The 16024-nt window shown below is 37.9% G+C and overlaps 1 protein-coding gene across 2 annotated transcripts in view; it reads left to right on the forward strand.

The window, feature by feature from the left end:
- Csrnp3 (cysteine and serine rich nuclear protein 3) overlaps positions 1-16024 on the forward strand; it is a 196284-nt gene that overhangs the window by 29795 nt on the left and 150465 nt on the right. For both annotated transcript variants that reach the window (XM_031370475.1, XM_031370476.1), the window contains one exon: positions 2249-2336. In XM_031370475.1, coding sequence (XP_031226335.1) covers positions 2324-2336 — 13 coding nt within the window. In that variant the 5' untranslated portion in view covers positions 2249-2323. The remainder of the gene's footprint in view (positions 1-2248; positions 2337-16024) is intronic.

Raw genomic sequence — 16024 nt, forward strand, 5'->3', positions numbered from 1 at the left:
ATAACTTTAGATTCATGGAGAATTTGCAAACAAAGCAAAGAGATTTCCTTCGGATGACTTGTCCAGCTTTCCCCAGTAAGAAGTTCCTACCTAACCTTGACACACTTTGTCAAAACCAAGAAAATATCACCAGGAATAATACTGTTAAACAGCTCCCACCAGAGCTTACAGTTTATTTATGAATATTCTTTTTCTGACCAAGGATCCAGTTGAGACAGCACGCTGAGTTAGATGCTATGGATCATTAGCCTTCTTCATCTCGCGCAGTTCCACAGCCTCACTTTAATTTTCTCACTAACCTAGTTCACCTCTTTGTGAGGACTGGGGGTCAGACTGTGCCTCTCTATGTGTCATTTGGAAATCATTGTAAGAAGGTTTTTCTTCTCTGGCACTTTCTAGTTAGTTACTTCACTGCAGAATCATTTATATTGGTTTTATTCCTTGGGTTATGAGTGCATGGTATAGTTACTTAATCTGTACTACCTACATTGTTCCAACTTGGGCTACTAACATTTTTCTGACAGTTGTTGACTTTTATTCAATTTTGCTGGTGTGAGGGATTAAATCCATGGTAAGCAGATGGTCTACCATGAAGCTGTAACCTCTGCCTGGCTATTAACATATTTATGAATATTTTGTGTTCCTTTCTTTCTGAACTAAATGATGTTTCAGGTTCATCTTGGAGTTCTACTGTACCCATCCTAGAAACCCTTTTTTCTAAGATATTAGGATTTTAGTGTGACCAATTATTGGACTGATAGGGGTGCTGGGCCTGGAAAGGTGGCTTAGAGTGTACCAACTGGTTATCCAATACTAAATAGTCCTTCCTGAAAATATACATACAAATAACATTTAACAAACTGAGCAGGTTACATATAAATATTATATTATATATTGTATATATACAAATATATAAAATAACAGTCTTTTTAAAAAGAAGCCATTATTAGATATGGGGAAGGCTTTGAAGGGAAGAAAGGGAAAGCAAATTGATGATGTAATTATGTTATAATTAAAAAATACATTTAAAAAGCAGTATTTCCTGTTTGTCCAGTGATCTGAGTTCCTAAGACTCATCCTTCGCTTTCTTCTGTAGGCAGCTGTACACAGGTGGCAGAGGCATTCTCAGTACAGATTAAATAACTATACCATTCACAGCCACATACATAAAAATAAAAAATATAAATTTACATTTTGATGGTGTATCCTCAAATGGAAAAAAAAAATAGACAAGCCAGAGGAGACAAGCTGCCCTTCCCTTCTTCCTCCCTTTTACTGTATCTGTAACATTTTGGATATGAGAGGCTGTTGGCCATGCAAGTGCAACTATGAAATAGAATGTGAAGAGCCTACTGTTCTCAACTCAGTTCCCTAGATTCAAATAGTCATTTTACTTGGCTATGGGATTCTAGATACAGCACTATGCCCTGCTAGTTTTTATTCTTTTATGCATTATATTTTTCTAAACATTTGAGGGTATAACATTTTATTAATGATCTAGAGGAAATGATTACATACACAGTTTGATTAAATAAAAAATCATTGTTGCAAGGATTTCATCACCTCTTTAAACCTGTTGCACTGATCACTTAAACATGCATAATAAAATATAATTTCGAAAGAAATAAGACTTGGTTATAGATGTTTATTCTAAAGAATTCATGTTTATGTGGTACTAGAAATTGAACTCAGGATTTTGCTATGCTAAACACTCACTCCAGTACTGAGGCTACATCTATGGCCTTTGTTTGTTTATGGGAAGCCCAAGTTATTCTAAAACCTGAGCATATACATGAGTTAATTTCTTAATTAAATAGTTTGATGTAAGCAAATTAAAGAAAATTCAGCCACTGTAATTTTCAACCATCAAAAGCTTATTTTGTCAATAATTTAATTTGTCTTATCTATATGAATCTCCTAGTGGTTAGAATTTATAATCTAATGTAAAGTGGATTAACAAAACAAATATATCTTTAACATGTTTTTCATAACATATTAATGAATGAGTCAAAGTAGTCATTAGAAATTTACCACATCCTTCTAGAATATTCTTACTCCACTCTCTTATATGCACTATACTGTCCTTTTCTATAGCAATTGCCTTATGTATCTTTCAAGATTCCCATGGTTTCTCTATATGTAACAAATACATTTGCATCTTGTAGTCAATTTTACTCTTTGAAAATAGAATCTTATGTAACATTGAAACCTGGTTTCCTTTTTTTTTTTTTTTTTTTTTTTTTTTTAGGAAAAAATAAGAGGATATCAACAGACTGAAAGGATATTTTCAGAAGCGTAGGCTCTTCGGAGGATACTGCAGTTCATGAGATCTCAAGGTGAGGTGCCCTCATTCCTATTCTCACGCTTTCAAACATAGCATATAACTATGTCATTGTCCCAGGTTATGATTGCTAAAGTAAAACTGGAAGCAAAAAGTTCTTACTTAAAATGCATATATATCTTTTTATTTATGTGCATTGGGGTTTTGCCTGAAAAATGTCTTTGCGAGGGTGTCAGAAACTCTGGAACTGTATTCAGGTATGAGCTCCTATATGGGTTCTGGGTATTGAACCTGGGTCTTCTGGCAAAATAGCCAGTGCTCTTAACCACTAGGCCATCTCTCCAGCTCCTAAAGTAGATATTTTAAACATCTTTGGGATCCTTGAAAGTTTATACATATCAGAATTGTAGTATTTAGTTCCATTAGGGGTAATTTTTTTAAAAAAATGAATATTTTACTACATACAACTGCTCTCGTGTTTAGAAAATAACACCAACTACATGAAAATGAATATTAGCCATGTCTACACACTTAATTTCTTATGTATTATAGAATTAGATTGACAGCCAGACACGGTGATGTATGTTTGCATTCAATCCCAGCATTTGGGAGGCAGAGGCAGGTGGCTCTCTGAGTCCAGCCTGTTGTAACATACATGCCACGCTAACCAGAGCTAGTGAGAGCTAGTTTCACAAACCCTGCACTTCAAGTTCAGAGCACTTTATAAGAGAGAAGGTGGAAAGATTATAAAAGTGAGAGAACCAAGCACCTGCTGTGAGACAGTCACTTCTGAATAATTAAGAAAAAAAACGAGGAGCATTACAGAGGCATAGAGGGGGCATCTGGGAAGGATCGTGAGGGGGAGTTGGTGATAAATATGATCAAGATATGGTGTATGACATTCACAAAGCAATGTGTGTGTGAGTGTGTGTGCATGTGTATGGGCATGTGTGTGTACATGTGTGTGTGTGCAGGCATGCACGTATGTGTATGCACATGTGTGAATGCATGTATGTGTGTGTGTGTGTGTGTGTGTGTGTGTGTATGTATGTATGCATGTATATGTGTTAGGTATATAGCGAATTCATTCTCTGCCTTTTAAAAAAAGTATAAGATTTATTTTGTTAAAAAAATTTGACATCTATGAAATGGCGATTCCTTTGAAGGCTTCAGAATGTCTTGGGTATCATTTCTACCATATAAGGCTGGTAAAGAAAACAAGCTAAGCTATTGTTAAACAGCTTGTTATAATCATACCTGATATAAACTGCACTTCAAAGTTATAATTACAGTGTGGGCTAATGTTCACCATGATGGGATACACTCACACAGTAGATGATTCCTTCCTCATTGAGATTGTGAGACCAATTTTCATAGACTGTAATTTTAAGTACCGTTGAGCTTCTATTTTGATTTCCTCTGGCTTGTCTGCTGTCTGATTTTTCTTGTTCATCTAAAAGGTGATTCATTTATTTAGGATTTACCATATGTAAATCAATGAATTAAATCCTTAGTTATTTGAAAATGAGTAAGATATGGTCTCTCTTATCAATGGTCATCCAATGAATATGTTACCTAGAGCTAAGTTCATTACTAATTCAATACATGATTTAAAAGCGAAGCTAGATTATAAGAAGGTATATGACAAAATCCAAAGCAAATTGGGAATTATCTGGAGATTACTCATGTTTTGACATAATGTCTTTCATTAGCCTCCCAAACCCAAGATTTTATACCAGTGAGAACCATGCTCTATTTCAGTCTGTACTCACGGGATTGTTTTTTACAAAATTAGAGCAGCTCTTTAGGCAGAGCAAATATAAGGACTCAGAGACTGTGAGGAAGAGAAGGCTCGTCAGTGCACTTACAAATTAAATGCTTTGGAAAATAGTTATGCAAACATGCCTGAAACTAACAGAGGTGGCCCCACCAACTCCCTTTGTTACCTTATTTGCATCAACTTTATCACCCTCACTAGAGACTCAGATCATTTCGCAGTGACTGAGAAGGGCTCACAAGTTTCCCTGGTGTGGGATGTTATGAGTTCCTAAGGGATCTTAGGCAGATCCCAACTGAGTGGATAATACACTCAAGGAGTGCACTGGAGCTTCTCAAGGAGAGTTTCCGTTTGTTTGTTTTAAAACTAAAGCAAGCCAGGCAGTGGTGGCACACTCCTTTAATCCTGGCACTTGGGAGGCAGAGGCAGGCAGATTTCTGAGTTAGAGGTCAGCATGGTCTACAGAGTGAGTTCCAGGACAGCCAGGGCTATGCAGAGAAACCCTGTCTTGAAAAAAACAAACAAAAACCAACCAACCAACCAACCAAGCAAACAAACAAACAAAACCCCTTAAAACTAAAATATTGAAATAACTGAAAACGTTACATTTTGCGAAGCTGAAGGGAGTCCATGTGTGCTTGTGCCTTCGAAGCCTGTAACCTAGCACACTAGGAGGCAGATGCATGTGGGTCTCTGTAAATTCGAGGCCAATGTGGTCAATACCACAAGTTTCAGGTAAGCCAGAAAAACAGAGAGAGCCTGTTTTAACAAACAAGGTGAAAATTAAAAAGGTCAATGAAAACACCCCACACCTCGTTCTATCATTAGAAAATTAGTTTAATTCATTGATATAACAATTGTGTTTGTGCCTGGAAGTGGGGAAAGAACAGTGAGTAACACATACCAATATGCTTGACACAGTAGAAATTACATGCTAGTGGTAGATAATATAGGTAAGAAGTGATGTAGTTCTGTGTTGTGTTTGACGGTGTGACTGCCTCCAAGTGAAATGAAAGGAGGATACAGGGTAAAAGTTCAGGGTGGGAATCTTTAGGAAACCCCAGCAACTTAGCACTGCATGGTTTCCACAAGAGACTGATGTGATGCTCCTCCTGTTCACAGAGAACAAGTAAGATATCACAGATAAGATCCAGCACTTGCTGGTAAATTCTTTTTTTTTCTTTTTTTTAAAGATTTATTTATTTATTATATGTAAGTACACTGTAGCTGTCTTCAGACGCACCAGAAGAGGGCGTCAGAACTCATTAGGGTGGTTGTGAGCCACTATGTGGTTGCTGGGATTTGAACTCATGGCCTTCTGAAGAGCAGAAGGTGCTCTTACCCGCTGAGCCATCTCACCAGCCCTGGTAAATTCTTAAAACATTACCAATGAGATGAATTCGTTAATGTGAACCACATGCATATCTTCCTCAATTTTTCAAGAAGAAGATTATATTATTTTTAAAAGGATAACATATTCTGTACATATATTTTAACAATTCATTATCTGTAATAAAATGCAATTGGATACAGATTTACCTGTTCACTTATTAAAAATGTAAAGGCTATAACTATTTGACTTGGCATAAATGACCATTTCTGGTTATCACCAATTAAGTTGCCAGTTTCTCCTTCATGATAATCTGTTTGGGATTTTCCTACATGGGTATGAAGATGTGTAAGGTCTAGATGTTTCTTCCCATTTTTCATATCCTATCTTATCTATTGACATCCCCAAAGTCATTCAGACTGAACTAAACTGGACACAAAGGGAAAAGCTTAGCATTTTTTTATATGCAGAAAAATTATGCCAATTTTACTTCATTTCAAGTCAATGTGGCTATTTAGCTACTCAAATAAATAAAGCAGAGAGGGATCACAAAATCCCAAGACTGTACCTGATGTGATACACCTTTGGTCTACTTGCTTCTCAAGGAAGGCTAATAAAAGCACAGAGTGGACTCTGCAAAGGCTAGAAGTCCAGGCTGGTGATGGAGTCACAGAGAGCACAAATTCCTGGATATCCGCATCTATTACTGAAGTCTAGGCCATCCTGAGTGGGCTACTACACAGAGGGAGCATGCATCAGATTAAAACAAAAAACAAAAAACAAAAAACAAAACAAACAAAACCAAAAAAACCAGCAGTTACAATAAGCAAAAAAGCCAAACGGTATTATGACAATTCCTGAAGTCTTCCTAAATATTCGTATACTGGCCGTCATAGCATATCTACCGAGGAAACTGATTCCAGCATGGCAGTGGAGAAAGGACCACTGAGTGAGGTGATGTTTGTTTAGTTGCTATCTGAATCAACCTATAGCAGATAGTGTTTATTCCCTGGTGTAGGGAGAACTAATGGCTAGCTCTAGCTGACCACCAACGCCACTTCTGTCTGTGTTGAGAGAACCAAAATTAAAAGTAAAAGAAAGGAGATATTGTGCAAGGCAGAGGACTGTTAGAACCTTAGAAAGAAAGCAAAGGTTTCTTGTGCAGTATCTGAGATCATAGATTTATTTCAAGCCAACAGAGACCTTTTTCCCACATTCATATGAAAACGTTTATTCAAGGGTACTTAGAGGTGTGACTTTGCCAGAGCAAATGGGTTCTCTTCAATTCCTTTGATTTCATCTTCCCCAAAGCACGCTTGACATATACGCTCTCCCAGGAACCCTTTTCAAACATGTGGCCCATATCTAACTCCCTGGAGAATCGTGCTTCTTCTCACAAATCAGCCCTGCATGCATACAGCTCAATTTGGCATCAGCTGGTGTGTTCATGCGCCTCACTCTCTTTCTCTTCTTTTTTCATCTCTTTTCTCTTCAATTACCCAAATGATTCCTTATTCTTCTGTGACTCTAATACAGATTTGACCTAATCTATGCTTCTTGATCTCACCACTGTTTAACACCTTTGATGGGACTCTATGCTTTATGGAGTGTTAGTATCACTTCCTTACTACCCGATATTCGTACTCCACTGTACAAGGCTTTTGAACATTGCCCATTGTCTCACAGAACCAAAATAACCCACATCTGAGAATCACCAATCAGACCTTAGCATCTAGGTACTCAAAGATTTATCTACACCAAACAACAAGCTCTCCCCTCTGAAGTATCACGTTAGTTAAAAAGCCTGGCTTCTGTTTAAGTGAACAATGCTGCTGTTTGATCATTTGTGTTTTTAAATTTCTTGTTATTGGCTTCTTCCTGATTTTGTATTTATAATGTGTATTATAAAATCGTAAGCCTGAGCATTAAAAGGGTGGGAAAAATTAAGATAAAGAAGAAATCTGGCAATGCTTTTATTCCCCGCCCACCCATCCCCCATTTTTTTGTAGATGTAGCAAGCATCCAGTGTTCTTCCCATACTGATCTTCCCATATTCTTTCCCTGGCAGGTTGGGACTTGGCATGTACACTAGCTGCTTGCTCCACATTGCTCTCCCTCTTGTTCTTCTTACCCAGATCATAAGATCTTGAAGCCACACTACCATGACTCTGCTCTACCCTTATACCCTCTCGTAGGTGCCATGGGAGCAAACCATACCACCATGCTGACTCTGCTACTCTGCTTGTTAATCTGACTTAGTCGCTGAGCAGAATCCAGTAATCCATCTCTGCTGACTGCAGCCAGACACTCTTAGGATTCTCACCCCACTCAAGTTACAGATCTCCCCCCTTCAACTCTCAGGGCACCTACTATTTTAACGAGAAAATTGAGGTCATTGTGTGGAAATGACTTGTGAATCCTCGCAATTTCTTCTCTATAAACAGTCTTATTTTCCTCCAATCTTAAGGCAGGATCAGTTTTTTTCCTGCTATTCAGGCAGGCCCTGTGTTTGACTTTATCCTTTTTCCCCAGGCTGAGACCTTTTGGCATCCATTATCTGTCGTTTGTCCTTTAGCTTCCACCTTGTCTTCATTGCTGATTCTGTCTCTTTCTGCCCACTCTGTAGACTTCTATCCAAACACAAACAAACTGATCACTCTCTCACTCACCGCTGGGAGATTCAATCTCTCTCCTTTCTAATACTCTGAAGCTCGGAGGCAGAGGTCTCCATTCATTCCCCCTCATCTCTGAGAGTCACCCAGTCCTCGGCAGAAGGCCATCTGATATCTAACCCCTTTTAACAGAGCATGCTCTCTCTAAAGGCACGTGTGACCTTCAGCCTTTATCTTGCCCAGCTCTCTCAGAGGTATTTGACAGTGTTAAGTACATTTTTCTTTCATTCTCTAGGCTGGTTTTTCCTCTTCTTTTGTTTCTCATACTATGGATTTTTTTCTTTTTCTTTTCTTTGTCTTTTTGTTAAAAGGTCTGTATCCTAGCTTCCTGTTTGTCACCTTCCTTTTAGAAAGTTTTGAATCACAAACCCAAACACTAGTAGATAGCTACAGGTCAAATAAGTGTGTCTGATTGGCTAACTAAGAACACTAAACACCACACCCACCAAAACCCTTAGTATTTACTCTTGCTTTGAATGACCATGCTCCTGGGAGATCGTTCCTCAGCCCACGGCCTTTCTGTCCTCATGTGCTGCTTGACTGAGCTAAGCTATTCTTGAGACTATTATTACTTCACAGAGCCCCCCCCCCCCAATTTCCTTTAGTAAAGCTACAGAATTACACTGCATGTATGTACCTGCACCTGAGCAATGGAGTACAATAGAACCCCAAATAGCCTCTCAATCTCACTCTCTGTCTCTCTTATGTTTGTAAATATCTAATCATAAAATGCAACAAAAAGATAATTATGAGTCATTGGAGAGGGTTTTCAAATTGGTTAATGATCCAAATATTCATAATGAACTAATGTTTGATAAAGACATTAATTAGGGATTCTATTGCTTTGGCAAAACACCATGATCGAAAAGCAAGTTAGAGAGGAAAGGTTTATCTGGTTTAGACTTCCAGATTGGTGTTCAACATTGAGGGAAGTCAGGATGCAAGCCGGGCAGGGACCTGGAGGCAGAAGCTGATGCAGAAACCACGGAGAGGTAGAGTTTACTGGTTTGCTTTCCCTAGCTTACTTAGTCTGCTTTCTTATAGAACCCTGCAGTGCCAGCCCAGGGGTGGCACCACCCACAATGGGCTGGTGCCCTCACCATTGATCATTAATTGAGAAAATACCTTGCAGCTGGATCTCATGGGAGGTATTTCCTCACCTGAAGCTGCTTCCTTTCTTGATGACTCTACCTAGCCTAGATGCAAAACCAGCTGGTACACTCCCCTTCCTTGATTGACTGTTTATAGAGCTAGTCTTGCATTGGCCCAGTGCAGGTAATACAGTTGGTGGGGGTTAATGACCATAGTGGTTGTGTCAAATCTAGGGACTAAGATTCATAGCCCTTCATCCTGTCTTTCAGCTCCTACATCCTTCCTCCTCCCTTTTCTGCAAATCCCCTGAACCTTAGAGGGGTAGTGTAAGAGATTTTGGCCAGGGTGTCACCTACATTTCTCACTATGAGTTACCCATAAGTCTCTGTATTCACTACTTCTCATTGTAAGAAGGGGTTTCTCTGATGAAGACTGGGGGCTATTTTTGTCTATGGGTATAAGCAGAAGTGTTTAGAGGGCATTTTGTTCCTATTTTAACTTAGTTAATTATCAGAAATATGTTCCCGATATGGGTCTACTACCTCCCCATATCTGAGTTGTCAGCCAGGCTTACAGTACCAGGCATTTATTTTAAAATGTTATTTGAATATTCAGTAAACCCATACAGCTTACAGGTATTCATAAAACTTTTGCATAGCAAAATATTCAAGCAGTACAAGAAAACAAAGGAAAAATGGAGTCTGTCATTTGTTTTAAAATTTAAAGCCAATAAAATTTTCTCTTGGTTCCCATTTTATTTGATGTGATGATGGCATAAGCCATCTGTCTTCACTATGAATCAAGATGAATTGTTCAAAAATTAAAATCATAAAAAAATTACTTTGAGCTGCCCCTTGACAACTTCTTCCAACCTTAGTCCTAGGCAACTAATTCAGTCTAGGGAGTGGTAGGTTCCCCTTTCCATAATGGAAGGTTCTATCCATCAGGAAGCAAAGACTACAGCCTTCTGCTTTTGTCCCTTCATTAACATGATGTTCAGAGACCCACTGATACTATTTTATGTGTGATGAGTGTCACCTATTTTTGCTATCATAGTCTACTTTATAAACACAGCACAGTTTGTCTACACTTTTCCCCACTGAGGAATATTTGGATCATTTAGTTTTTGGAACCCTCGTTGAAGTTGCTATAAACGTAAATTTAGGAAGTTATCTTTATGTAGATTTAGTATAATTTGAAAAAGAAATGTTATCCGTGGGCTGTTTGTGTCAACATTTGATGTGGGAGGAGTGCTTTGAAAGTCTGTGGAATCTTTTGGAGGTAAGGCTATACTAGAGGAAAGTGGATTACCAGGGGCAGGCATTAAAGGCAGCACAACTTCCTGTCTCCTCCTGGCTCTCCTTTCTGCCTGCTCCTTCCTGACTGGTGGCCCACAGGCCAGTTCCTGCTGCCACGCTTTCCCCACCATGGTGAGCTGTACACTTTCGTAATCTATGAACACAAATAAGTCCTTTATTCCTTAAAGTGCTTCTTCTTAGATATTAGGTACAGCAGCAGCTAACTATTATACAAAATCCATGCAGGGAATTGGAATCATTGCCATGGTCAACCTGACTAGATATTCTTAGACATCAGCAACTGGTTCATGGGAGGGATTTGGAATACTTTGGAACTTTGGGCTTGGAAAGTCCTAGAGTGTTGTAAGCACAACTCAATGGCATATTCTGGGGTAAGTTTGAAAGATCAGAATACTGGAGAGAAATGCAGGCAGTGGAGGCCCACTGCATTAGACTGCAGAGGGGAAAAGGTCACTTGATTTGGGGTCATTCTGTGATACATTGGCAAACAGCCTGACTGCCTATGCTCTAAGCAAGGACATAAGTGAGGTTGCATTCAAAAGCAATGAACCAAGATTTTGGTAGAGGAAATTTCAGAACACCATAGTGATTAGGCTGACTATCACGTCATGGTTACTGCTCACTTCTCTTACCTGGGAGTACAGTGAGAGAGAAGAAGTAGGAGCAGAAAGATATGAAAGTGTGCAGTGTGGAAGGAAAGCAGCATGGGAATGTTTAAAGATGGAGGTACTGTTCAGCATCTGTAATTGTTAAAGAAATGGCACCACTAGAGAGAGAGAGAGAGAGAGAGAGAGAGAGAGAGAGAGAGAGAGAGAGAGAGAGAGAGAGTACTCACTGCAATTGGGACAGTATGAACAATACCCGAGTCCTGTCTTCATGTAAGATCCAATCCATCAAAGCTTCAACCTGTGAAAATGCATGTGGATTTGAAAGGCCAGAACTTGGTTCTGATACCAATACCTTTGAGCAGGTTCCCTGCTTGAAAAACAACTGCTTAGGAAAGTGTTCCCACTTCATGGGCATGCAGACCCCAGTGCAACTGTGGTCCAGGGAAGCCAGGCCACATTATTGATCTCTTTGCCACAACAGAACTTGGCAGTATTTGCTTGTAGTACTGATTTGCCAAGCATAAACGTTATAAGGGTGAGTTCTCATGGAGGCTTATATCAAGGTTCTGGAAAGTTGCTATGATGGTACAAAGTGTGCAAGAACAAAACACCCTATGAAGCTACTGCACAAAGACATTCACTTAAAGCCCACATTGCAGTCTGGATCCCAGGATATTGGAGATTTCAATACCAAGAAAACTTAGAGAGAGCTCTGAGAAGAGTCCGTTGGTACTGTAGGAAGCAGAGTAGGGAGGATAAGGTGGCCTAGGCCACTGGAGCCCCAGAAGTTCTTTCCTGTTGGGCTTCAGCCCTAGGTCTAGAATATTTAGTTCAATTCCTGTCTGTTCTCTGCCCTAGGTCTAGGATATTTAGTCCAATTCCTGTCTGTTCTCTTTTTCCTGACCACAGACATGATGTGGCCAGCTGCTTCACCCTCCTGCCATAATACACTATATTCCCTGTTGAACTATAAGCTGAGATGATCTATCCCTCCCTTAAGCTGTTCTTTGACAAGAATATTTGGTCACAAGCACAAGAAAGGCGAGTAGTAATATAGAACCTAAAATTTCCTTGGATGGGAAGTTTTGCTGAAGTCATGTGAGAATGTAGAAGGTAACTCATTTCTTCTGTATTTCCAATAGGAATATGTGAACTTCCTGTTGCTTTGTCGCTTCTTCAGCACTTTGGTACTACTGTCTTTTCATTTATTCTGTTTTCATCATGCAATTTGACACTTTGGTTTTATTTGTCTATCCTTAATGAAGAACAATTCCGAACATCTTTTCTTGTGTTTACTTGTCATCTGCATGTGCCCTCTGTAAAGCATTCGAATAATTCTGTTCACATTTGACTACATTGTCTTCTGCCATTGAGTTCTGAGATAGGCAATTTGCAATCTTCATCCCAGTCCGTAGCTTTTTTGGTTTCTTGGTTATCTTATTTAGAGTAAGACTTCCTAAACTTCGATGTAGCCATATTTTTGTTTCTTCTACAATTATGGTTACAGTATACTAGCTATAAGCTTTTTGAGTAACTCAAAATTGCAAATATTTTTAAGTGTATTTCTCTTTTAAATTTTGGTTTGCATTTAAGTGTAGATCTATGTTGAGAGCTTTTTTTCTGTAAAATTCTAAAATTTGAAACTTAATGCTTTACAGGAAAATTTTAAAATATTCTGTCATTTGTGAAAAGAATTATCCTTTCTTCATTAAATTTCCTTTACATGTTTGCCAAAATTTAGTAAATAATATACATCTGGATGTGTTTCTGGCTTCTTCGTTTTGCCCCTATTCTCATTATCAAGCTACAATATTTTTCAATTAAATCTTTAGACAGCATAGGATCTCTTCATTAGATATATAGCTTTTGTATTCTTTTGTATTTTTGTCTTACCTTGTGCATTTGGTGTCTGAAGGAAGCCGGCCCGCAGTTTCCTTCTAAACGTGGGTGATTCACGAACGGGAAAATCGAGATCCTGTGAACATAAGCGGGTTAGGAGACACAAGGAATACACCAAGTAAATGCTTATCAAGGTGTGATCTTTACTTGGTGAATCGGGATATTTATACCTGAGGCAAAACAGTCTTATGTCTTTTAGCATATAAGTGAGAACAGGGAACAAGCATATCAGTACATATCAGTCATGTAAATAAGCTCCTGCAAGCGAGGGCTCCAGGCAGGAAAGCGGATTAAAGTTTTAGTTCTTTTTGAATTCTGGGCTCCCGGTTCTGGCTTAATCCCTAGAGCTGACTCCAGACACCTGATGGGCCGCTCCAGACACCTGATGGGCCGAGCCGAGCTGCTGCCTCGGGAGTTCAATTGAGGGGTCCCAATGAGGTCAGCAGGAACAGTACAGGTGTCTATTAAAAATACCTTGTAAATTTTTGATTGACATATTCAATGAGAAAATGATCATTTGAGAAAGTCCTCATTGCATATATAAGATAAAATAACTAATTATTAAAATACGACCATTAAATATCATACTAAATCTTATGAAGATAATTGACAATGCCTCTTACAAGCTTTTTGCAAACTCTAATGATAGTGACTTTGAACCCAAACTGTCAAATCAAAAATCATTAATTTTAAATCACTTAGTTAGGGGCGAGAAGTTACTATTACAAATAAAAAGCTTGATAGGGCAGTGATGGTGCACATCTTTAATCTTAGCCCTCAGGAGGCAGAGGCAGGGCAATCTCTGAGTTTGAGCACAGCCTGGTCTACAGAGCAAGTTCCAGGATGGCCAGAGAAACAGGCCAGATACAACCTTGTTTCAAAAACAACAACGACAACAACAAACAAAACAATACAAACAAAAGAAAAAAAAAGAAGCTACAAAATCAAAGAAGTTTAACATAAATCCTAATCAAGTATGTTGTGAAATTGTCGTATGAGCATATAAAATATTCTTACACTCTATAGAGTCTCATGAACCTATCTTGTCAACATGTGCTTATGATATGAATGTAATAAAAATGAAGATGAGAATTATGCATCTTAATAGAGAGAATAGAGAGATCCAAGAAAAGAGACTAGGAAGGAGTTCGATGGGTACCTCATATCCACCTGTAGCCACTAACATAGTTCTCCATAATAAACCAACCTGGATGAGAATACCCAAGGGATGAATGAGGAATCTGTGGGTAGTTTATGGAAACGTGTTTAAAATTTATACAACATTATAGTTTTGGGTATCTACACTTCCAGACAAGAAATGCATGAAAAATATAAGGAAAAATCATCTTAATGTTTGAATAAGGGAAGTAAAATATACACAAAGGAATAATAAAATATCTATAATAGTCATATCTTGATGTTGGTTTTGGGGGGGTAAATTTAAATCTCCTATATTATCTCTTAATGTAATAGGAAGTGATTGATTGGAAATGACTTAGTGTTTTTTTTAAGGACTTACGAATCTGATGGATTTAAAATCTTTCTTGGATTTCTTTTTACTTGACTAATATGTTAGAATAGAACCATCTTTGTATGTTTTCTCTTTATTTTTAAGAGTGAAGAATCCAACCCAGTAGTTTATTTAGATATTTAACATCAAGGCAAAATAAAATTAGTGTTACTCTTAGCCAGTTCTGTCCTACTCTAAGGCATGTATTCTCTGAACAAATGTTATTTTAGCCATTACTAACCTCTAAGAGGCAAAGAACTGGATATATAGTGTGAGAAGTTGCTTATTAAAAAATCATTTTTTTAAGATTTATTTATTTATTGTATGTAAGTACACTGTCACTTTCTTCAGACATACCAGAAGAGGGCATCAGATCCCATTACAGATGGTTGTGAGCCACCATATGGTTACTAGAAATTGAACTCAGGACCTCTGGAAGAGCAGTCAGTGCTCTTAGTCACTGAGCCATCTCTCCAGTCCCTCTTAAGAGTATTTTAATTAAGATGTTTTCAGTAAGTGGAACTTTATTTTCAAACACCTAAAAATCTCTTAAACTTGAAGTTCTTCCCCACTAAGATGTGTTTTAAAGGGATAATATGACCTTATATGGGCATTTCGTTTTTTCATCAGCATGATTACTATCAGTGTCATAAAATCATTCCTATTAAATACAGTGGTACTGTGCAGGTGTTTTAGTCTCCAAGGGTACCAGCCACACACATGGTACGCATGCATACATGTAAGCAAGAGCTCATACACATAAAATTGAGAAAAGAAAAATTATTTAAAAAGAATATCTTAGCATACTCAAATGCATGATCTCTTTCCTAATTGCTGCCACACCCACCCTTGAATACATAAGGAACTGTATTGCTTTCAAATGTCTCAGTCTTGCTGTCAGAAGGAGGATTTCTTACTAATTCATGTCTCTTTGATGTCCTCAAGGGGTAAAAGGGGACCTCAAGGTTCTGAGAGAGGCCCAGCCACTTTAGGCTCATATTCTATGTCGTGTTGAGACTTCTAGAGGTTTATTAATGAGGCAGGTTCTCAAAAATGAGAGCAGAAGCAATTTTCAATTTTCTCCATGGCCTTCATCCTTTCTCACAGACTGTAAGATAGCCACTGCTATCAAACGGACACAGAATTTTTCCTTTTCTATTTTTTTCTTTTTGTTAACCTAAAAGATTGAATTTCTCTCTACTTATTAGGGAAGATTTTTGTACAGTAAATATGTCTTGACTAGATATTTTTGCTTGATGGAGGAGACATGTAGAATATTTATATTTTATATCCTCTATCACTCAATGTTACTAATAAGGCTATTAAAATAATGTATTTAAATTGAAATCTTCATATCAAGTTGATTAGAGTTAGACAAGATCAATATATAATGTATGCATATGTGGAACTCTCCTTTCAAATCCTGTTCAATTGCATAATTAATACATGTTAATATTAAAGTTTTAAAATATGACTATAAAAAGTATAAGACAATATATTACTGTTTTCTTTTTTTTTTTTTTTTTTTTTTTTTTT

This window comes from Mastomys coucha, unplaced genomic scaffold, assembly GCF_008632895.1.
Source record: "Mastomys coucha isolate ucsf_1 unplaced genomic scaffold, UCSF_Mcou_1 pScaffold15, whole genome shotgun sequence".
Taxonomy (NCBI): domain Eukaryota; kingdom Metazoa; phylum Chordata; class Mammalia; order Rodentia; family Muridae; genus Mastomys; species Mastomys coucha.